The 24,570-nt window shown below is 33.1% G+C and overlaps 2 protein-coding genes across 5 annotated transcripts in view; both read right to left on the bottom strand.

The window, feature by feature from the left end:
* Window positions 1-142: 142 nt before the first annotated feature.
* LOC126743782 (uncharacterized) lies at window positions 143-4,962 on the bottom strand. The gene is made up of 4 exons (XM_050451003.1): window positions 4,577-4,962; window positions 851-1,167; window positions 598-789; window positions 143-540 (listed from the first exon to the last, which is right to left on the bottom strand). The coding sequence occupies exons 1-4, from the start codon at window positions 4,759-4,761 to the stop codon at window positions 251-253; spliced, it is 984 nt and encodes a 327-aa protein (XP_050306960.1). The 5' UTR covers window positions 4,762-4,962; the 3' UTR covers window positions 143-250.
* Window positions 4,963-5,123: 161 nt separating this feature from the next.
* The window catches only part of LOC126743771 (cadherin-89D), a 43,769-nt gene continuing 24,322 nt past the window's right edge, over window positions 5,124-24,570 (bottom strand). For all 4 annotated transcript variants that reach the window (XM_050450989.1, XM_050450991.1, XM_050450990.1 and 1 more), the window contains exons 3-11: window positions 22,867-23,182; window positions 22,671-22,817; window positions 22,409-22,615; window positions 22,075-22,350; window positions 16,746-17,031; window positions 11,697-11,934; window positions 11,199-11,436; window positions 10,548-10,809; window positions 5,124-5,325 (exon numbers count right to left, since the gene is read on the bottom strand). In XM_050450989.1, coding sequence (XP_050306946.1) covers window positions 5,239-5,325; window positions 10,548-10,809; window positions 11,199-11,436; window positions 11,697-11,934; window positions 16,746-17,031; window positions 22,075-22,350; window positions 22,409-22,615; window positions 22,671-22,817; window positions 22,867-23,182 — 2,057 coding nt within the window. In that variant the 3' untranslated portion in view covers window positions 5,124-5,238. The remainder of the gene's footprint in view (window positions 5,326-10,547; window positions 10,810-11,198; window positions 11,437-11,696; window positions 11,935-16,745; window positions 17,032-22,074; window positions 22,351-22,408; window positions 22,616-22,670; window positions 22,818-22,866; window positions 23,183-24,570) is intronic.

The following is a 24,570-nucleotide window of genomic DNA, read 5'->3' as shown; positions in this document are numbered from 1 at the left end:
TTTTGTAGTTTCAGTTAGTGATAATAGACGTTGATGAACAAGCCATTTGCTTTCTTAAAGAACGTTTGAATCTTTTCATTGGTTTTAGGTGGTAACCAATAATAAAAGTAGTCTCAGTAAAAGAAATAAAATGAGACCGTAATTCAGAGTAAAATATAAATAATTTATTACCAGCTTATTGATATATTAGCTTAGAACACAATGAACTAAAACTAAATAAATAATGTCTCTTCACTCAACTCCTCTCAAATTAATCCTCAAAAATCTTCATACTCCTTCCGATTTTTTTAATTTCGTTACTACTAGTTTCCTCCGGTGCCTCACATATATAGCTGTACCTCACCGAACAATCGGTACCTTTGTAATCGTAGGACCTCAACGCTGGATTGTAGGCCAACCTCAGACACCTGCCCTCGCCATAAATTGCCGCGGACGGATTTTCTTTGTTATTTTGGGAACCCGGCGCTACCACGGGTCTGGCCGTGTTACTCCAGATCCAGAGCAGACCGGGGTTCAATCCGCCCACCCAAAAATCTTTACCTGGAATGAGAAATTAATTTATTTTTTTTAATATAATACGAACAGTCTAAAAGTTACCTTTAAGGTGGGAATCGTTCTGGATATAAGCAACCAGATCCTGATTTTCCTCGATAGTTTCCATTTCGGCCAGAACTGCTCCCAATTTCTTGCAGTGTTTACTCGCCACTTTCCAGTCGTACTCTCTGCCCGCGTTACTAGCGAAATGATAGCAATTTTGACCGGCTCTGGTGAAATTATCCGGACAAGGTTCTAATGAAAAATTAGCACTATAATATATAGGACAATGAAACATTAAATCGAAAAATTTCACCTGTATCAACTCGATTTCCGGCCATGACGTAATACAACATCTCTTCCACCCTTCGCAGTCTTTTCTCCATGAAATCCACCTTATATACTAATTTTTCGATGGCACCCAACAGGTACAGATCGGTTTCGGATACTTGCCTTGGCGGTGGTCTGTAAGGGTTGTGACTTCCGGTGCTGGTGATTTTCGTAGGTGGACCGGAAGTGACTATTTTACCGCCGCTGATTTTGCTCTCTTTTTGTAGTAGTACGTCCGTGTCCACGCGGTCCTGGATGACGTACGCGTGTTCCGAGATGGGAATCCTCATTACTCTGCTAGTTCTGGAAAGAAATGTTTGTTTCTAGATCACTAGTTCAGTTTTATATTACGGTCTGGATATTTTGGAAGGTATGGAGGTCGGTCTAATTTAAAGCTTCTTCTACATGTTAAATACCTTTGGTAGTCTATGAGATAAATAGCTCCGAAGTAAGTTTAAAGTACCCTATCCAAAACCAAAGTATTTAAGTTTTAAGCATAATAGATCATCACTTACAGTATCAAACGCTTTACTGTAATCAAGAACGAGCAATCGCGTCTGCACACAGAACGTCATGATATAATTTTCATCTGAGGCGCTTGGACTAATAATTGTTGCCTGTCAGGTGTTTTCCTCTCGCTCTACCTCATAGCGTTGTCCGTTTTCCTTATCAGATTTAGTCTGATAGTTTGTCTGGGGACGTTTTAGTCCAGGAGTATGTGTAGTCAGAGTGTTATACTGTTATAGATATGCATAATTTTTTCATATGAAGCACTTGGACTAACAATTGTTGTCTGACAGTATTTTCCTCTCGCTTTAGCTTATGGAGTTGTCCGTTATCCTTGTCAGATTAAGTTTCACAGTTAGGTTTAAGTACAGGAGTATATGGAGTCAGAGTGTTATCCTTTTTTACATATGTCATAGTTGTTAAATTCAAATTATTTTTTCATCTAAGTCTGTTAGTCTTTTCCTCTCGCTGTTAGTCTTTTTTGTCCATTATCCTTGTCAGATTAAGTCTGACAGTTTGTCTGGTGGGGTTTTAGTCCAGGAGTATGTGAAGAGTGTATGAAGGAGTATGTGTCAGAGTCCTCTACTTTTTTACACACGTCATAGTTGTAAATTCAAATGATTTTTTCATCTAAGGCGCATGGACTAATTATTGTTGTCTGTCAATGTTTTCCTCTCGCTTTAGCTCATGGAGTTGTCCGTTATCCTTGTCAGATTGAGTTTTTCAGTTTCTCTGGTGAGGTTTTAGTTCAGGAGTATATGGAGTCAGAGTGTTATACTTGTATACATTCGTATATTTATTAAATTCAAATAATTTTTTTATCTAAGGCACTTGGACTCGTAATTGTTGCCTGTCAGTGTTTTCCTCTCGTTTTAGCTCATTAAGTTGTCCATTAGCCTTGCCTGATTTAGTCCGACAGTTTGTCTGATGGAGCTTTAGTCCAGGAGTATATGGAGTCAAAGTGTTATCCTTTTTTACGTACGTCATAGTTGTTAAATTTCAATGATTTTTTCATATAAGGCACTTGGACTAATAATTGTTGCCAGTCAATGTTTTCCTCTCGTTTTAGCTCGTGGAATTGTCCGTTATCCTTATCAGATTAAATTTCACAATTTACTGGTTGTATATACTTTTATACATATGAATATTTGTTAAATTCAAATGATTTTTTCATCTAAGGCACTTGGACTAATAATTGTTGCATGCCAGTGTTTTCCCCTCGCTTTAGCTCATGGAGTTCTCCGTTATCCTTGTTAGATTTAGTCTGACAGTGTGTCTGGTAAAGTTTTAGTTCAGGAGCATGTGTAATCAGAGTGTTATACTTTTATACATACGTATATTTGTTAAATTCAAATGATTTTTTTATCTAAGGCGCTTGGACTAATTATTGTTGTCTATCAATGATTTCCTCTTGCTTTAGTTCACGGACTTGTCTGTTATCCTTGTCAGATTTAGTCTGACAGTTTAACTGATGAGGTTTTAGTCCAGGAGTATATAGAATCAGAGTTTTATGCTTTTTTACACATGTCATAGTTGCTAAATGCAAATGATTTTTTCATCTAAGGCACTTGGACTAATAATTGTTGCCTGTCAGTGTTTTCCTCTCGCTTTAGCTCATAAAGTTGTCCATTAGCCTTGCCTGATTTAGTCTGACAGTTTGTCTGGCGGAGCTTTAGTCCAGGAGTATATGGAGTCAAAGTGTTATCCTTTTTTATGTACGACATAGTTGTTAAATTTCAATGATTTTTTCATCTAAGGCACTTGGACTAATAATTGTTTGCTGTCAGTTTTCCTCTTGCTCTACCTTATAGCGTTGTCCGTTATCCTTATCAGATTTAGTCTGATAGTTTGTCTGGGAACGTTTTAGTCCAGAAGTATGTGTAGTCAGAATGTTATACTTTTATACATATCTATATTTGTTAAATTCAAATTAGTTTTTCGTCTAAGGCACTTGGACTAATAATTGTTGCTTGCCAGTGTTTTCCTCTCGCTTTAGCTCATAGAGTTGTCCGTTATCCTTGTCTGATTAAATTTCACAGTTTGTCTGGTGAGGTTTTAGTCCAAGAGTATGTGGATTCAGAGTGTTCTACTTTTACACGTACACAGTTTACACATATATTTATTAATTTCAAATGATTTTTTCATCTAAGGCGCTTGTACTAATTATTGTTGACTGTCAATGTTTTCTTTTTGCTTTAGCTCACGGAGTTGTCTGTTATCCTTGTCAGATTAAATCTGTCAGTTTGTCTGGTGGGGTTTTAGTCCAGGAGTATATGCAGTCAGAGTGATATCCTTTTTTTACATATTTCATAGTTGTTAAATTCAAATATTTTTTTCATCTAAGGCGCTTGGACTAATAATCGTTGCCTGTGAATATTTTCCTCTCGCCTTAAATGATGATTTAGGCACAGACAAGGCAATTTATAAGCTTAAATAGCTAATACAGCAAATATATATAGGGTGGTCAACATTGAGGCCATAACTAAATAAAATATGAAATGGAGTTGGAATATATGAATGAAAATTGAAACTCTCTGGATGGACAAGAAAATAATAAAATAATAAATAATAACAAGGCACCTGTTTCGAAATCCCACTCTCGCCACCCTCAAAGTTTTTAGTTTCTTAAGTATTTCCTTCATTTCTGCCATAAATACTTTATCAAATAATGAAAATATACTCAGTCAGATTCAGGGATCCTGGTATAAGGTGTTAATAAATTTGTTTGATGTAGTATCTTTTCCATGATTTTGTCTATGGTGTCAATGAAATAATTACAAATTTCATATGCATTATTCGTCTCCCGTGTAATTTTATTAAGTACTATTCGGGGGAAAACTGCTGCTTGACTTTTTTTTCAAATAAAGGGGGACATAAGTGTTTAATTGTGACACGGGAGAGTACTAGTGGATTGTATTAATTTAATTTTTATCTTTATCGAAGGACCTCAGCTTACATGTATAAGTACAAGTACGATATTAATTTCGATAAAAATTCCTTATAAATTGATTTTCTATTAAAAAAAAATTATTGCAATATTACAAAACTCGAGATATGCGACTTTATACTCGGGTCATCCCTGGCCTAATAGTTCCTTAGAAAACCAGAGATTTAAGGATATCTTGTAAATTTTCATTTCGAAAAAAACGCTCCTTTACAAATTGCCAATTAAAACTAATTTTAACAGTTTTGATTCGTATCTTACCTGTGGTTGGTTCCTCCTCCCAGTGCCCAATCTTCTAGCATAGCTCCCCAAACGCCTCCCTCCTCGGTCCATATAGCAGGATTGTCACTCTTCCAAACTTTACTACTATTCAAATAAATCCCGTTACATCCCGCATAACATTGACATAAAATTAACAAAACTACAAAAAGGCGAATTCGTTTCATATTTTTCTGCGATAAGTCACGGTCGTTTGCCTCGAAGATTTTGCATCGAATAACCGAAACTCTCTCTTTAGTTTAGTGGGTGTCGGATCTTTCACTTTCAGGGGGGACCGGAATTGCTTTTATGATTTTTGAATATCACGTTGTTTTTCTGTAATTTTTTTTCTTGTGAAGGTGTGTTATATAATAGAGGAAAAACACGTGAAAAATTTTCCCAAGAAATTTCAAAATATTCACATCGAAATCGCCCATGACCCACTTTACACTGTTTACATCCTTTAAATGGGAAATCCGTTTAGACGAGACGTGCGGTGAAAGTTTCGTCGTTTTAGTACGGGAGCTCAGGTTAAAATAAAACAGTTAAAATTTACTCACTAAAGTATGATTTATTAAGGTATAAATATGCAACTGCCGGCCCGTTTTTTTTTTTTGAAAACGTTAATCTACAATTAAATACAGTATGATACATTTAATAATAAATTAGAAATATACAGTGAGGTTGCTGCTCTCTAGGACCTTCGGAGTCGAATCGATGGCGCTTAGGTTTTCCATGCTTTCTGATTCAGTCTGAAATTTCATTGAGAAAAAAAAAGAATTAGTATTGAACATAAATCAGAAGAGTAACTGTTATCATGGTTGTGAAATTTTTTCATCTCAGGCACTTGGACTAATAATTGTTGTCTGTCAGTGTTTTTCTCTCGAAAAAAAGTCCGTTATTCTTGTTAGATTAAGTGTGATCATAAGTTGACCATCAAGTTGACCATCGTAAAATATAATTATTATGATGGTCAACTCAATAAATTTAATAATCAAAAGTACACCTAGTCATGCTCTATATATTACAATAAATAAAACTACACGTGTTTCATCCCTAAGGCGTCATCAGGCGTAAAATGCAAATTCAACTATATGCAACATAGATACAAAATAAAAATACAATGTATAACACAGAGCACCTAGATATTATCCCTGTGTAGCAGTTAACTCTAAATAAATAAATCCTTAGTGAACATTGCTTATTTCTAAAACTAATATTAATAAAAAATACAAATAATGATGCATTCTTGGATGCATAACTCAAAAACCACTCAAAATAGAAATTTGAAAATTGGTATACAAATTGCTCAATTAATTTCATTAGACACCTATTTCAGCGTTTTTTAATTAATGTACAAGGGGTTGAAAAAAAATGATTTTTTGTGAAAAAGTTGATTTTTTTTTTAATAAAAACCACCACAAAATGCCCATAACTCAAAAACTACTTAAAATAGAAATTTAAAAATTGGTATACAAATTGCTCAATTAATTTTATTAGACACTTATTTCAGCGTTTTTTAATTAATGTACAAGGGGTTGAAAAAAAATGATTTTTTGTGAAAAAGTTGATTTTTTTTTTAATAAAAACCACCACAAAATGCCCATAACTCAAAAACTACTTAAAATAGAAATTTAAAAATTGGTATACAAATTGCTCAATTAATTTTATTAGACACTTATTTCAGCGTTTTTTAATTAATGTACAAGGGGTTGAAAAAAATTGATTTTTTGTGAAAAAGTTGAATTTTTTTAATAAAAACCACTTAAACTGGAAATTTGAAAATTGGTATTACTACCAATAAACTACTACTCCAACTAAATCCATAGAGATGCATTAGATAAATATGTAAGATTATTTTTATTAATATTATAATAATTTATTACTTGTATTTTTCTTTTGTACAAGAGCCAGCATTACTGGAGATTGCGTATATGAAAGAAAGAGGGTGAAAGAAATAAGGTAGCAAAGAAAGAAAGGTAGTCAAAAATTAGTTGTGTGTATTAAATAAATTTTTGTTTATTCAGAGTGTTATACTTTTATACATACGAATATTTGTTAAATTCAAATAATTTTTTCATATAAGGCACTTGGACTAATAATTATAGCCAATCAATTTTTTCCTCTGGCTTAAGCTCATGGAGTTGTCCGTTATTTTTGGTAGATTAAATTTCACAGTTTGTCCGATGAGGTTTTAGTCCAGGAGCATGTGTAGTCAGAGTGTTATCCTTTTTCACATACGTCATAATTGTAAAATTCACACGATTTTTTCATCTAAGGCGCTTGGACTAATAAGAATACAATAAACATAAATCAGAAGAGTAACTTTTTTAAAGTAAGAAGATTAATTAAAGTAGCCATATAATCCATAGAATTTGTAAAGTCTTTTATTTGTAATCTAATGCAGTTTGATTCATATTGTTATTCTTAATGGTTTTTAAGATATTTGTGTTTAAATAGGACCGTGCCAAATTGGCTTTCATTAGGTTCTTCCTGAATGAAAACCCGGATGATTTAACCAATTATTCCTGGATCAACTTAGTCTTCATACCATTGATAAGGAACATTGTTTATAATAATTTACAATTTAATTTATGTTTTTCTGCTTAATAGTTAAATATAATGTGTGTGTCGACTGTCGATCTCCTGGTCATGCAATGGACAGCCGGGTGTATAAAAAAAGTTCTGTCATCTTTGATTTATTGGGTACAAAAGTGAAGTTTCATCTCTGATCACCTTTAACAAAATTAACCTATTTAGATGCCGGTAAAGGCATTGGGGGTTTTGTGCCAAGGTTGTTTACACACTCATAATTGCAACAAAACAAATAGGTCAACGTTCTGTATCTTACAAAGCCGGAAGACAATAATAGTCCGCTACAAACGTACCATTGTCATGTTTCGACAGGGGGCTAAAATAGTCCGCGAGCTTAATTAAAGACTGCATATTGCGGTTAGGCAATAAGCTTCGCAAATACTCTAACAAGGAGATATTTGAATTTAATTGGGAGTAGGCTGTATTAAATATTCAAAGAAATTAAACTTGAATAACTTAAATATTTTTGCTTGGATCATTTTACAGTCTAACTATCGTTTGTTAAGTACACTCTCCCTAATTAATCACAGTTTGCTTCATATATGTATCGTTAATAGTTTTTGAGATATTGATTTTAGTAGAAGCATGCCAGGTAGGTTTTCATAAGGTTCTTTCTGAATGAAAATCCGGATAAGTTAAGCAATTTTTCCTGGATCAACTTGGTCTTTTTACCATTGATAGGGAACATTATTTGTAATAAATCACAATTATTTAATTCACGATTTTCCTCTTAATGATTTTTGAGATATTTCAGTTTAAAAAGGACCATGCCAAGTAGGCTTTTCAAGAAGGTTCTTCCTGGATGAAAACTCCGATAACTTAACCAATTTTTCTTGGATCAACTTAGTCTTTATATCATTGATAAGGAATTTTATTCGTAATAAATTACAATTTATTTCGTGTTTTTTTTCTTTAATGGTTTTTAAGATATTTGAGTTTAAATAGGACCATGGCATGTAGGCTTTCATAAGGTTCTTTCTGGATGGAAACCCGGATAACTTAACCAATTTTGCTGGGATCAATTTAGTCTTCATACCATTGATAAGGAACATTATTTGTAATAAATCACAATTTAATTCATGATTTTCCTCTTAATGACTATTGAGATATTTCAGTTTAAATAGGACCATACCAAGTAGGCTTTCATAAGGTTCTTCTTGAATTTAAACCCAGATAACTTAGGCAATCTTTCCTGCATTTGCTTAGTCTTTATTTTTTTTATATTGAACATTTGTTCGTAATAAATCACGACTTAATTTACATTTTTTACTGAGAGCATTCTGAGGTTAGCTTAACGTTCCTCCGAATTAAAAACTAATTAATTCAAACGGTTTTACTTTGATTGACTTACAGTCTTAGTATCAATTGTAACGTACACTTTTCTTAATTAATGATCTTTGCGATATTGGAATTTTACTAGGAGCATTTTGGTCAAATAATGATAAAAGCGTTACCTGAATTTATTTTATTTCATTTCAACGGCAAAGCCAATTAACAAGAATATAATAAAATACAAAATAATAAGCGGCAGAGAATATAACAATAAATAAGAAAAAAGAACAAAACTAGAGCAAAAATACAAAAACGTAAAACATAATTCTATATACAATTTCAGCACTTAATTGAGTCTTAATTTAAATGAATTAACAGAGTCTACGAAGGGATCAATATTAAGCTTCTGAAACATATTAGGATTCTGACATTGAATAGCATATTTTCCAAAATATCAGGACAATAAAAAATTCCATTTAATATTTTATAAAATGTGATCGAATTTGAACGAGCCCTCCTTGCTTTAAGACTATAGATGCTAAATATTTCCTCTATTATATTATAATTAATGCGAAAATTCTAGTGTCAAATTTTAATGTCAGCTTAAAGGCATTCAATAGCTTCCACATGGTTAGAATAATAAGGTGAGTAATATTAGATATACGAGAATAGTAGAGTATCTCAAAATAAAAGACAGATAATTCACCAGAGTTACATGCAACAAAATCAAGACTACACATGTTAACAAACTCATCATAATGAGGTACAAATGTCAGCTTACTGTCCAGTAACACACCCAAGTCTCTAACAGTATTGCATATTATTGTGTAATGATGTATAGCTAATATTAAAGAACGACCAGGAGCAAATCTTCAGCATTTTTTTAAAGCTGGATAACTTAAACGTTTTTATCTGAATCTCTTTACAGATATAACATACCTTGTAAAGCACTCTTTCGTCATTAAATCGCAATTTGTTAAGTTGAAAGAATAGTCCATTATACTCAAAGGGACCTTAATATAAATTACAACCAAATGAAAAGTTGAGTAAATTTTCTGGTAACGGTTTTGGAGTAGTTTGAATTTTACGCAGGGCATACTGGTTAAACAGACCTGTTAACTTCTCCAACGCAACTTCCGATAAACATTTCCTAAATAATGTCAGATGAATTTAGTTACATTACTTATAGGTATCATGAATATTTTTAATAACTAAATAATAAATTATTATTAACTAGATTAGATGATTTAGAGCTAAGTAGCAAATTGAGCAGATGAGTAGGGAGATATAGAGATTGCTAAGAGAAACAAGCAGAATAAATTAAAGGGGAAAAAATGAGACAGAATTAATTATTTAAATAAAAAGGAAGTTGTTCTTATTTTCCTTATTTTCAATACAAAAATTAACTGGATTAAGTGTGTTAAAGATCATTTATTTCAACTACTATTGTCCTTTTTCATCTGACTCAGTTTACTTTGGCTGATGTCAAAACATTTATGTCATACTCCTATTTTGACCCTTTTCTTTGCATTATCAAAATTCTTAAACTACATAGGTGAAACTCTTGAAAAATGAAAAATTTAGGTTTTTTATTTTAATTTTAGACAACTTTTCATTATCTAGGTTCAAAAATGCAGTTTTTAAGTTAAAAGTATTGGTATATTAATCAATCGTATTATTTTAAATATTTTTTAAAAACACATAAAATGTCAAAATCTGCACATTTCGTCGTAGAAAAAATATTAAATTTTTGACTAGTTTACCTTTAAGGGCTCTAAATTTATATTAGTTGACTGTTTAATATTTTTTTACTAAGATTCTAAATAACCACATTTAAATGGTACTACAGATATATTTTCAGAAATATGGTCTACGTCAAATAACCCCAAAATGTCCTCAAATGCCTCCAAGTAAAATTTATTTTAGACTTATTTCCTTAGCCCGTATTCCTCTACTATGCTCCAAATAATCTCTAAAGAAATAAGAATCCGAGATTGACGAAATATATTTTACAAAAGCCATGGGAAGACACTGCTATAAAGCTACGTTTTGATAACCTGGATTACTCACGCTTAATACCTAAGTCTAAAATCTCTCCTATTCTTACCTTATCGTCTCCCCAGCTCAACTTCTTTACTCTCGCTCCGGCGGCGGAAGGCCAAAGGACATTTATACCGCCGGGCGGTTGAGGGGCTGGATGAACCTTGGGACTCGGTATTCTCGACTTGGGTTCGCTGGGTATCCCGCCCAGTGCTACCGCGGTACCACCAGCAGCCCGACCACCAAACATCGGGTTGTTCACCTCGCGTTTTTGCAGAGGCTTGTCTTCTGACGGTAGGGGCGAAGGTGCGGTAGACGAGGACTTTTTACTAAAAACATACGACCATAAATAAATACTAGATAAATACGATAATTAAGTAAAAATCTGTATTATTGTGACGAATTCATAATGAGTTACTTTTTTTATTGGGTATTAGGCACGAAAAAAACTAATTGAATATTTTATTGTAATACTTTTATTGTGAGCAGATAATAATTTATTTGTCGAATTTTCTAATCCTTAGGTACACACATACATTTAACAGCTTTGTGAACTTAAATGCATATATTGATTTATTTAATGTAAGTTTTAATAGTTTTATAGGACTTGATTTTTTTTTCTTGTAAGATATTATAATTGGGCAGCTATGTCTATCTGTTCCAGAGCCTCATTTAAAAATAAATCAATAAATACCCTCAACCTAAAAATGGCACTTACACTTTACAAATATAAGCTACAAGTATGGCGACTATACAAGTCAAAAGTAGCAAAACGGCTCCCAGACTGGCCAGCAGTATTGGTGCCCCACTAGTACCTCTACTAGCCGATGATGGTTCCGTCTCGATATCTCCACTCGAAGTGGGAAAGTGTACAGTTATAGGCACGCTAGTTTTCTTCGGAGGATCTCCGCTATCCGTTGCCGTAGCTGTGAGCGTAGCTGTGCTACCCCGAAGATCTAATTACGTAAAAAGTGTAATATTTATTACTTTATAGGTAGCGAGATTAACTGGGAAAGACAGAGGTTTATCTAATTGGACTTATTATTTTTAAGTTATATACATGAACGAGCTTAATACACACAGCTATTCCCGTACTGAACTACGCGACGCTGTCAGGTGTTATTGCGACTTAGGGTTTAGTCCGAGCATCATAAGATATAATACATAACAAAAAGAAATTCGTGCACTTTGAAAATATCTCCTTTGGGACCCTTACCTCTGACATTTCTAAGTCTTAATTCCCCGTTAGGAGTGACAAAGAATAAATGTGAATCCGGTCCGCTGAGTGTCAGGGTGAGTTTGTCGCCACGGTCACCGTCAGCCGCCTCTATTCTCCCCACGAGGTCATGGAGCGCTCCGTTTACGTTGGCGAAGAATTCGTAGTGAGGGTATCGGAACCTTGGCTCCCATTCGTTCACGTTTTCCACGGTTATATTTACGATACTGGAGTCGTTCTATAGGGAAAAAGTTAAGGAAAAGTTTTAGGAAAGAGCAAATGGACTACAGATTCAATGCTACATTAATGAAAAAAAACTGAAAATTCAAAGGTCTACATTGAGTGCTGATAAAGACGCTACTCTTGCAACTCTTGTAGTAAAGAAGTTAACTCCATATTAAAACAATATTGACTATTTAATCGATGTTAATTTGTAACGGTTCAAGCGTTCACTTTTAAGAATGTTCAATTTATATACAGGTCCGACAACATTCTTCCTTGGGTGCCAAAATGAGACCTTAGTTTACCTGACGTGTATACACCATAGTTAGCAGGGCACTTTCGATGATTTAATCAGGTAAGTACAAGGCAAATAGACTCAGAAAACTCAAAACAGCATTGGAACTTAAAAATCCTTCAAACTTTTATGATTTTTGATTGCTTCCTCATTATCTGAGCGGCCAGGCACTTAGACAAGCTTAATACTACAGTCCTTCCCAAAGTCCTCTAGGAACTCTGCGCAATCCAATACAGGCCTTAATGTTGCCGTATGCATGTACGTTTTGGCATTGCAGTGTTTTCATATGGTGGCACTGATACTCTTCCTGTTGTTGGTGAGGTTTCTTGTAAAGCTGATTGCTGATTTAAGCTTGTTGATCAAATTATAGATGCTCTATGGTTGGAAAGAAATCCATTGTTTCCTTGAATCCGCGATTAGTTATTGCCAATGATAAATGACTGGAAAGTTCTTACTATTTAATAATTATGTCATAACTGATAGTTATTTAGTTAGAAGTTACTTGCCAAGTTGCTCACCGTTGGAACTTGCTTTTTAGATTTTACTGCACAAAAATTAAGATATTTAAAAAGCTATCACTTGGAATACCTTGCATCTTTAACATTATTTGCTAAGCATGCTTCTATAAATATTATGCTTTTTATTTCGCAAGAGTAGCTATAACAATTTCTGAGTTATTGGACTTAGAAATGAATGGTCACCTTAAAGTTGATACTTGCTTTTTAGATTTTACTGGACAAAAATTAGGATAATTCAAAAGCTATTACTTAAACTGGCTTGAACCTTCAAAGTCATTTATTGGGCAAAGTCCCATTAGTATTATACTTTTTGTTTTATAAGAGTAGCTACATTAGTTTTTGAGTTATTGAACTTGGAATTGAATGGTCACCTTAAGGTTTGGACCTTGCTTTTTTAGACCTCACTGGACAAAAATTCGGATATTTTAAAAGATATCGCCTGAACTGCCTTAAGCTTAAAACAACATTAGTTCGACATGCTTCTATAAGTATGATGCTTTTTAGTTCATAAGAGAAGCTACAATAATTTTTGAGTTATTGGACTTGGAAGTGAATAGTCACCTTAAGGATGGAACTTGCTTTTTAGACTTTACTGGACAAAAATTAGGATATTTCAAAAGCTATTACTTTGACTAGCTTGTATTTTAAAAATTAGTTGTTGAGCATGCTTTTATAATTATTATGCTTTTTATTTCATAAAAGTATCTATAATAGTTTCTGAGTTATTGGACTTGGAAGAGAATGGTCACCTTAAGGCTTGGAACTTGCTTTTTTGGACCTCACTGGATAAAAATTCTAATATTTCAAAAGATATCACTTGCACTGCCTTAAACCTTAAACAACATGAGTTGGGCATGCTTTTGTAAGTATGATGCTTTTTATTTCATAAGATTAGCTATATTAGTTTTTGAGTTATTGGACTTGGAAGTGAATGGACACCGTAAAGTTGGAACTGGCTTTTAAGACTTTACCGGACAAAAAATAGGATATTTCAAAAGCTATCAGTTCAACTGGCTTCAACTTTTAACATAATTTGTTGAGCATACTTCTATAAGTATTATGCTTTTTATTTCATAAGAGTAGCTGTAATAATTTCTGAATTATTGAACTTGGAAATGAATGGTTACCTTCAGGTTTGGAACTTGCTCATTTGGACCTCACTGGACAAAAATTCGGATATTTCAAAAGATATCACTTGCACTGCCTTAAACCTTAAACAACATTAGTTGGGCATGCTTCTATAAGTATTATGCTTTTTATTTCATAAAAGTAGCTATAATAATTTTTGAGTTAATGAACTTGGAAGTAAATGGTCACCTTAAGCTAAGAACTTACTTTTTAGACTTTACTGGACAAAAATTAGAGTTAGTTACAAGCCGGTGATCCGCCGATTTTTTTTTTAATTTCAAGCATGTTCATTAAAAATGTGCCTTAACTGCCTGGAATAATTAATTAATAATATTTAAATAATAGTTACAAGCTGGTGACCCGCTGATTTTTTTTTTTAATTTCAAACACTTTAATTAAAATTGTGCTTTAATTGCCTAGAATAATTAATTAATTAATTACTAACATCTAAATGACACTAACAGGCAGTTGACTGTCTGATTTTATTCCAAATTTCGGGCACTTTAATTAAAATTGTGCCTCAACTGCCTGGAATAATTAATTAATTAATCATATTTACATAATAGTTACAGGCAGGTGACCCGTCGATTTTTTTTTTAAATTTCAAGCACTTTAATTAAAATTGTGCCTCAATTGCCTGGAATAATTATTTAATTAATTACTGACATCTAAATAACGATAACAGGCAGTTCACTTTCTGATTTTATTCCAAATTTCAAACACTTTAATTAAAATTGTGCCTTAATTGCCTAGAATAATTATTTAATTAATTACTAATATCTAAATGACACTAACAGGCAGTTGACTGTCTGATTTTATTCGAAATTTCGGGCACTTTAATTAAAATTGTGCCTCAACTGCCTGGAATAATTATTTAATTAATTACTGACATCTAAATAACGATAACAGGCAGTTCACTTTCTCATTTTATTCAACATTTCCGACACTTTAATTGAAATTGTACCTTAAGTGCCTGGAATAATCAATCAATTAATTAATAATATTTATATAAAATTTCAAAGAGGAATATTTTCTGAAATTTGAGGTCTTCAGGAAATATCCTCCGACCATCAGGAAAAATTTTAAAAAATTTAAACTTTTTGGTCAAAAAAAGGAAAAATAGATTATAAAACACAATGACATATTAAAAAAATCTAAGCTGCTTTAGAAGGAGAGGAAATATCTTTAACAATTCCCTTAAAGTGTATGAAAAGTTAATTATATGTAGTTCTTCAGTTTCTGTACTCGATTTATGTAATATACTGTAATAAAGGCTTAATTTCAATTATACCCTTTGTTTCTTCTTCTCCACTTTGTTTCTCGTCTTGATGCTAAATGAAATTATCCCTCCAGAAAATTTACTTTTTCCATTAAAATGTCGCCTTACTCTCTCTCTTGGAGTGTAGATATTGTTCTACCCTGTAACGTTAAATCTGAAAAGTTATGACTTGGACGGACTTCAACCTTAATCATTATTAATTTGTTAAGCATACTTCTTTAAGTATTATGCTTTTTTTTTATAAGAGTAGCTGTAATAAATTCTGAGTTATTGGACTTGGAAGTGAATGGTCACCTTAAGCCTTGGAACTTGGTTTTTTAGACCTCACTGGTTAAAAATTCGAATATTTTAAAAGATATCACTTGGACTGTCTAAAACCTTTAACAATATAAGTTGGGCATGCTGTTTTAAGCATTATGCTTTTTATTTCATAAGAGTAGCTATAATAGTTTCTGAGTTATTGGACTTGGAAGTGAATGGTCACCTTAAGGTTGTAATTTGCTTTTTAAACTCCACTTGACAAAAATTTGAATAACCTAAAAACAATTAGTGGGACTAACTTAGATGTTAAACAATATTTACTAAGTATACTTTTCTAAATATTACGCTTCTTATTTCATGAGAATTGCTCTATTATTGTCTGAGATATTTGATTTAGAAATGGGTGCTCACTTTGAAGATGAAGATTGCTCCTTGAGCCTCACTAAACAAAAATTCGGATATCTCAAAAACTATCACTTGGACTAACTTTAATCTTAAGCATCATTTGTTAAGCATACTTCTATAAGTATCATGCCTTTTATTTCATAAGAGTAGCTATAATAATTTCTGAGTTATTGGACTTGGAATTGAATGGTCACCTTAAGGTTGGTACTTGCTTTTAAGACCTCACTGGACAAAAACTCGGATATCTGCAAAACTATTACTAGGAGTGGCTTAGTTGTTAAACAGTATTTGTTGAGGCCATTTTTCTAAGTATTACGCCTTTTATTTTTATCTGAGATATTGAACTTTCAAGTGAGTATTCGTTTTAAAGACAAAACTTGCTCGGGTTTCACTATAACTAGGCCCTTAATCCCATATTTCTACTTGACTCACTCTTCTTGGATTCTTGTCTATTTCCAGATTCATGGACAGAACGTCTTCTAAAACCTATTTTTAAATAAGTCCTATATTTCATAGATATACCAAGTGCCACTCAGTCCGGATTCAAACCTCCAAGTCCTACAGAGCTAGGAGAGGTTTTCAGGTACAGTGAAGTCTACATTGCCTTTTCAAAGGCGTTTGACGGAATCTTGAATAATAGTTTCAAAGTTATTTGTATAATCGGAGATTGATTATTAGGTTCGATGCCTTTCTATCTGGAGATCAAGAAGGATCATACGTCACACTTCTGTTCTCCAATTATTTAAAGCTGTATCATTCGATATCCAGATTGTTATAAATTACATAAAAGTGACATGGTGCTAAAGTACAAGAATATGACCTTTTACATAAGAATTTATTTACAAAATTTATTGCCAAACTCTGAAAAGGTCATGGCTTCTGAAACCAGAGGAACACACATCTCTGATATATTGGGATTAACAAATACGGTTGACACTTACGGTTTTTCCATCGGTAGCGAAAACTTTAAAAACGAATTCCGTTTTTGTTTCATAGTCGAGTTTGTTTTTCAGCGATAAGTCGCCCAAAGTATTAAGGGCGAAGGTTTTCAGGACGCTTTGGTCCGATACGAAGTACTTCAGGTGATGGCCCGGTCTGTTGTTGGCCAATGTCCCGATTACGGTGCCGATCTGTGAAGACTCCGAGACTCTAAAGTTGAATACCGAGTGGAGGAATCGGATGCCTTTTATTGAAGAACGGGTTACGGTCAGGGTCGCTAGGGCATACCTAAAGGTTATAATAAAATATTACGTTATTAAGAGAGAATGGAAAATGCACTTTTTTGAACGAAATAAGCGTTTTTTGTGAGCCTTATTATGACGTGTTTAAATTGTTTTTCGTCATGGTCTCCTCTAATTTATGGTACATAGATGAGCTAGGTAGATTTGTTTTATATAGAGATTAGTTGATCGTCCGGTTAGTGTTTTATTTTTATTATTCAATTGTTTTTTGACAAAAAAACGAATTTATAATCGATAATCAGTAGTGTACAAAAAAAACAAGAAATTCTGCTTAACACAGCCTCTATTTGTATGAAAATCACTGCATCTCACCTGCTGTTGTAAGGATTTTAATGAGCTTTTCAATCATAGATCAAAAACCTTAAAGGAATTATAAAATTTAAAAATCAGTTAATTTAGAGCACTAGATGCTGAGATATCCACTAGTACGAGGTGTGACAATTAAGTAATGAGACCGTAAACCTGCAACCTTAACATCCCCTTTCCCTTCCCCGGCATCCCATCCCTCTCCATTGATACATTGACCATCGCTCTAGCTTGTTTAGTTCGAAAGGGGCGAAACAGCTTCGGAAACGTACACTAAAATTGTAAAAGTGCATGGTGGTAGTGCTCTTAGTCGTGCCCAGGTGTTTCGATGGCATAAAGAGTTTATGGAGGGGCGAGAAAGCGTGGAAGACAAGGGAGACCGATCGAGGTGCGCATAATAGGCGCATAATAGGTGTTCGCGCCCTAATCCTTGAAGATCGGCGTTAACAGTCTGAACAGAGACAACCAAAGAGACGTGCAACTAGATAGAAATTTTTATCCTATTGTTGTTGCTCTCTTTAATCTGTATATATTGTATTTCGTTGTCTCTCTCTTCCTTTATAAAAGGTGAGCTAAGGTGGCGCCACAATACTAATTTTTCGCAATGCTAAATGTATTTGATTATCAGAGCAGTCAAGAGAAAACATTCATCCATCTCCATCTAAATGAATGCAAAAATACGGGATAGCTTGTGTCCAATTCTCTAGTATTTCTAAAATTATAATTAAGTACGGCAACAGTGCAATCCTTGCTCAACATGAACACGTGAACTTCAATATGGCTGAATAGTTGTTGCTGCTGATTAATTTTGTTTTGTTTTACATCATTAGTTGAGATTTTGGACGAGTGCTTAAATTATATGTATTTTATTACCTGTCGGATTTTGGTGAACTTGGTTACAGTAGTTAGTAGTTGTCGCTTTTTGTAGGATCCGATTTCAGTGTTTTGACTTGTGTTAGGAACAGAAATATGTTCATTAAGGTAATTGTCAAGGCTGTAGTTAAAATAGGTATTTCATGGAGTGTTACACCAAAGGATTTATTTTTTGGAATATTATTACAGTACTGTGATAATTAATCTTTCTTTATTTTAATTGCATTTATGTATATGCTTACTTTTACCGTCTTAAATTATAAATTATGAAAATAATTAAGAAAATGCATGCACATCTTATAGTTATACCATTTACTGAAAATACAATACATTGCGTTTCAGAATTATATTTAGTTTATTTAGTTCCCCAATTTAAATGTTATTAAATTGCATTGTTTTAATTAAAGTCTGCCATCGTTCTGAGCAATTAAAAACATATCATTAACTATTAACTTTTTATTTGATTTAATTAAAATTAGCCGTTCTGTCTCAGAACATAATTATGATGTTCTGACTTCTGAGACATAACGGCTAATTTTAATTAGAATAATTCATTAAATGCTTAATAGCTGAGGTTTGAATTATGGCGGCAAACGCTATCTGCGCCATCTACGTTCACCTTTCACGAAGAAAGACAAAGATGGAAAATAATCGGATATTTTATTTTCGCATAGTTGCGCGTCTCTTTGGTTGTCTCTGGTCTGAATGTTAGCCTCGGAACAAGGTAAGACAGTAAAACAAATTTTAACCGACGATTTTGGGATGACAACGCGCCGTGCCATACCGCCCTCAGCGTGTCCCAGTATTTGGCCTCTAAAGGGATCGCCGTGTTGTAACAGCCACCTTATTCGCCCGATATGTCACCCTGTGACTTTTTTTTGTTCCCTAGAACAAGTACCCATTTTGAATCGATTACGGACATCCAAAGGGCCGTGACGAGGGTACTGGCGGACATCCCAGTCGAAGCGTTCCAGAACTGTTACGAAGCGTGGAAAACGCGCTGAAATCGTTGTATAGCTGCCCAAGGGGACTACTTTGAATCAGTCTCATTACTTAATTGTCACACCTCGTATATGAGACTTATATTTTATTAAACACAGGCTTCTATTACAATATATCTTCAATTTCTCAGCTCCCATTAAAAAAAAAATAATTGAGGTCTTTATTCCAAATTAAGAAATCGTTCAAGAAAACTAAAGACAAAGTATTTTAATACGGTTTTTAACAGTAATTAAAAAAAAATCTTTACGGAATCCTACGTTTTAAGAATGACACGATTTGGAGCACTAGAAGCCCAGATAATCAGTAGTGTACAACAGACGAATGATTCTGCTTAACACAGTCTCTCTTTTTTATAAAAATCTCTTATTCTCTGCTTCTGTTGTAAGGATTTCAGTGAGGTTTTTAACCAAAGTTGAAAAAGTCTTTAGAGAATCTTACGTTTTAAGAATTACATGTTTTGGACCACTAAAAGCTAAGATATTCACTAGTGTACAGGAAGTAAATGATTCGTTGCAGTACAGGCTCTTGTATAATACAAACCTCAATCTGACATATTAAAAATTTTCACGATTTTGACCACTAGAAACTGAAATATCTACTAGTGTACAAGAGGCATTGGTTTTTTTAAAACTCTCATTGCAATATCTTCAATATCTCAGCTTCTATTAGAAATGGTTTATTGAGGTTTTTATTCGAAATTAAAAAAACCTTCAGTGAAACTTATATATTGGAAATTACACGATTTAAGATACTAGAAGTTGAGATATTCACTAGTGTACAACAAGTAAACGATTCTATTTAACACAATCTCTCTTAATATTTCAGCTCCTGTCAAGGATTTAATTAGAGTCTTTAACTATGGTTCAAAAGTCCTGCAAGCAGTATCATTTATAAAGAATCACCCAATTTTGAGCACTAGAAACCTAAATAATCAGTAGTGTAGAAAAAAAACAAATAAGTTTGTTTAATACGGCCTCTCTTTTTATAAAAATCCCTGTATCTTAGCTTGTGTTTTAAGGATTTTAATGCGGTTTTTAACAGTATCTAAAAAAACTTTTACGGAATCCTACGTTTTAAGAATCACATGATTTGGAGCACTAAAAGCTGAGATATCTACTAGTGTATAAGAGCTGTCGTTTCTTTTAGGGTCAGACTCTTATTACTTTAATATTTTAGCTTCTATTGAAAATATTTTATTAAGGTTTTCATTTTAAATTAAAAAACCCTTTAAAGAAACTTATATGTTAAGAATGACACGATTTGGGGCACTAGAAGCAGAGATTTTCATTAGTGTACAGGAAGTAAATGATTCATTTCCCTACAGACTCTTGTATTACATAAACCTCAATGTCACATATCCAAAAACACACAATTTTAAGCACTAAAAGCTGAGATATCTACTAGTGTACAAGAGCTGTCGTTTCTTTTAGGGTCAGACTCTTATTACTTTAATATTTTAGCTTCTATTGAAAATATTTTATTAAGGTTTTCATTTTAAATTAAAAAACTCTTTAAAGAAACTTATATGTTAAGAATGACACGATTTGGGGCACTAGAAGCAGAGATTTTCACTAGTGTACAGGAAGTAAATGATTCATTTCCCTACAGACTCTTGTATTACATAAACCTCAATGTCACATATCCAAAAACACACAATTTTAAGCACTAAAAGCTGAGATATCTACTAGTGTACAAGAGGTGTCGATTCTATTAAGGCCAGGCTCTTATTACTTTAATATTTTAGCTTCTATTGAAAATATTTTATTAAGTTTTCATTGTAAATTAAAAAACCCTTCAAGGAAACTTATAGGTTAATAACATGATTTGGGGCACTAGAAGCTGAGATATTTACTAGTGTACAAGAGCTGTCGTTTCTTTTAGGGTCAGACTCTTATTACTTTAATATTTTAGCTTCTATTGAAAATATTTTATTAAGGTTTTCATTTTAAATTAAAAAACCCTTTAAAGAAACTTATATGTTAAGAATGACACGATTTGGGGCACTAGAAGCAGAGATTTTCACTAGTGTACAGGAAGTAAATGATTCATTTCCCTACAGACTCTTGTATTACATAAACCTCAATGTCACATATCCAAAAACACACAATTTTAAGCACTAAAAGCTGAGATATCTACTAGTGTACAAGAGCTGTCGTTTCTTTTAGGGTCAGCCTCTTATTACTTTAATATTTTAGATTCTATTGAAAATATTTTATTAAGGTTTTCATTTTAAATTAAAAAACCCTTTAAAGAAACTTATATGTTAAGAATGACACGATTTGGGGCACTAGAAGCAGAGATTTTCACTAGTGTACAGGAAGTAAATGATTCATTTCCCTACAGACTCTTGTATTACATAAACCTCAATGTCACATATCCAAAAACACACAATTTTAAGCACTAAAAGCTAAGATATCTACTAGTGTACAAGAGGTGTCGATTCTATTAAGGCCAGGCTCTTATTACTTTAATATTTTAGCTTCTATTGAAAATATTTTATTAAGGTTTCCATTTTAAATTAAAAAACCCTTTAAAGAAACTTATATGTTAAGAATAACACGATTTGGGGCACTAGAAGCTGAGATATTTACTAGTGTACAATAGGTAAATAATTCTGTTTAACACAGGCTCCTCTGCATTAAAAAAACAATATATTTCAGCGTCTATTTGAGGGATTTTACTAATATTTTCAATTATAGGTAAAGAGGCCTTCAAGCAATTTAACGCATTAAAAATTAGATAATTTTGTCTACTAGAAACTAAGATATTCACTAGTAGTCCATAATTTAGCACATTCTAAAAAACACTATCAATAATTTTTATCCAATGTTCCAAAACTAGTACTGACCTGTCCGGATTATCTTGCTGAGTGGCCCTAATAACTAAAATAGCAGGAGTCTGCAGGTCCTGATCGGTCAAGTTCTTATCCAAAATTATTCTCGAAGTTTGCCTATCCAACTTGAAAAGTGAATATTCGGCACCCACTCCATTCCAGGCGTAGTACACTGGGGCGTTGATGCCCTCGTCTTGGTCAAAGGCCCTTATCTCTCTGGGTTTTATCTTTAACGGGGTATCTTTGATTGCGGGTTCGTAGATCGTTGCTGTGTATCGATCATCCAGGAATCTTTGATAAAAAAAAAATTGAATGGAAATTTGAGGAATTGTAAGAGATCATCTCTTACCTGGGATTCTGATCGTCAGCATCAATAACATGCACAGTAAGCACCGTGTCAGCATATTTAGGTGGGTCACCGTGGTCCTGAGCTCTGATGTTCACATCGAAGCTTTTTAAACTTTCGTAGTCCAACGGCTTCTTGAGGACCAACGTGCCTTCGAGCTCGTTTTCAAACTCGAAATAGTCCGAGTTCGGACCGGGAAGCACGGAGTATCTTAAAAACCGAACCTTAATAGTCCTTTTAAGGTACAAAGCTTCTATTTTATTACCTGACACTGGAAAAGGGTCCTTGTTGGTCATTATCTATGGCATGTACCCCCTGTAGGACCCTGGTGCCCACCACTGTTACCTCTGATATGTTGAGGATATACGGGGCGTTAATGAAAACTGGGGCGTTATCGTTGGCATCTGTAACCCTAAAAAACACCCTTAAATAAACCAAATTTCATTCATTTATTTCTTTACCTGATATTCACAGGTATCACGAATCCTGGATCTAAAGTTCCAATTTTTTCGCATATGAGGCTGACAAAGACACTCGACGGGCCATCGATGCCTTCTTTGTCCAAAGGTTTCTTTAAGGTTAAGTTCTTGGATCCCTCAGCAATATCCACAGGACTGTCGGGTTCTTTAAGTTTTAACACTATGGAACCTACTAAGGGTCTGGGGTCACCCACCACTCGGATCCTACCAATGGTGTCTCCTACCTGAAGGTCTTCCGGCACGAAAAAGGTTTCCGAAGAACCGCCGTTTTCCAAGTAGCACCGGTTGTCTTGGATTGCTTTAAAACAAAAATTTAACGGATAATTGATTTGATAATGTGAAAATCGTTGGAGCGGAAAAACAATTTGGTTTCGGAAGAATAGACTGAAATCGGAAGTATGGTTCTTTGAGTGCCTTCATGGTGTCCAAGCCCATGAAATTTTTGAAAACGTTTGGTTCAATTTTAAGTTAGAACAGGGGGAGTAAGGTGCAAGAATGTAAGTCAAGTGCAAAAAGGTAATTTAGATAGTAAGGGAATTGCAGTAAAAATATCGTTATTATATTAAGTTATCGTTAAGTATATATTTATTCAACGTTTTTTTTAGTGAATTTTCGGTATATTTATCAACCGTAGATGATCAAGGAATATTTATTAAACTGTAGAATATCCGTATATCATATACGATTCTGTTTACAAAAAGGAGAATCATTTTCGGCATTTAAAAAAATTGACAAGGAAGGTACATTTATTGATAAAATTCTAAAAACAAAACCAGCTGCTATTCATGCGTATTATTTTGGAAAAAAAAATTATTTTTTTTTATATTTCTTACTGATAAGTTCTGTGGGGTGGGTGGGGGGCTAAGGGTAGTGTTAATGAAAAACAATTTTTTTTTATAATTGCCCGAGAAAAAAATGCTTTTGAAGAAAATTATAGGTGATAGAAAAATCTATAGTTTTTGTATCTATTCTTAAGGCTTGTATCTAGAGTTAAGGGTTTGTTTTTGAGTAAAACGTGAAAAAAATCGTATTTTATTTCTCTTGAAAAATTTTTTTTTTTGGTTCTAGACAACTTTTCATTAGCTAGGTTCAAAAATTCAGTTTTTAAATTAAAACTATTGGTATATTTATTAATCGTATATGGTCAAGGAATATTTATTAAACATTAGAATATACGTATATCGTATACGATTCTGTTTACAAAAGGGAGGAGATTTCGGCATTTAAAAAAATTGACACGGGACGTACATGTTTAGTTTTTGAAGTCGATTATTATACCTCAAATATTTGATGAAAGACATAAGAAAAATCCCTTTTTTTCGTTTATATTATTTAATGTGATGACGCTGTTTTTATACTAGATATTTATATATAAAATTACAGTATTGTGCAAAAAGATAGCAACATTGAACTTTCCTGTTATATATCTTTTAGTATTTATTTTATAAGTAAGGTTTATATATTATTTATAAGAATAGTTAGAGCCTATTTATATTTTCATATTATCATATTTTTTGTATCATAATAATTAAATAAAACACCAAATTGTTTTATGCAAATTTATTATTCAAAAATATAGCAACAAAAAATAGTTTTGATTCTAAAAAAAATATAACCCAACTAAATTAAAATCAATTCAATATTTCGTGTAGTACCCCTTCTCCTTTATAACATCTGCACATCGTC

The sequence above is a fragment of the Anthonomus grandis genome, chromosome 13 (assembly GCF_022605725.1).
Source record: "Anthonomus grandis grandis chromosome 13, icAntGran1.3, whole genome shotgun sequence".
In the NCBI taxonomy this organism is placed as follows: domain Eukaryota; kingdom Metazoa; phylum Arthropoda; class Insecta; order Coleoptera; family Curculionidae; genus Anthonomus; species Anthonomus grandis.
This window is presented reverse-complemented; position numbering and strand designations above follow the sequence as displayed.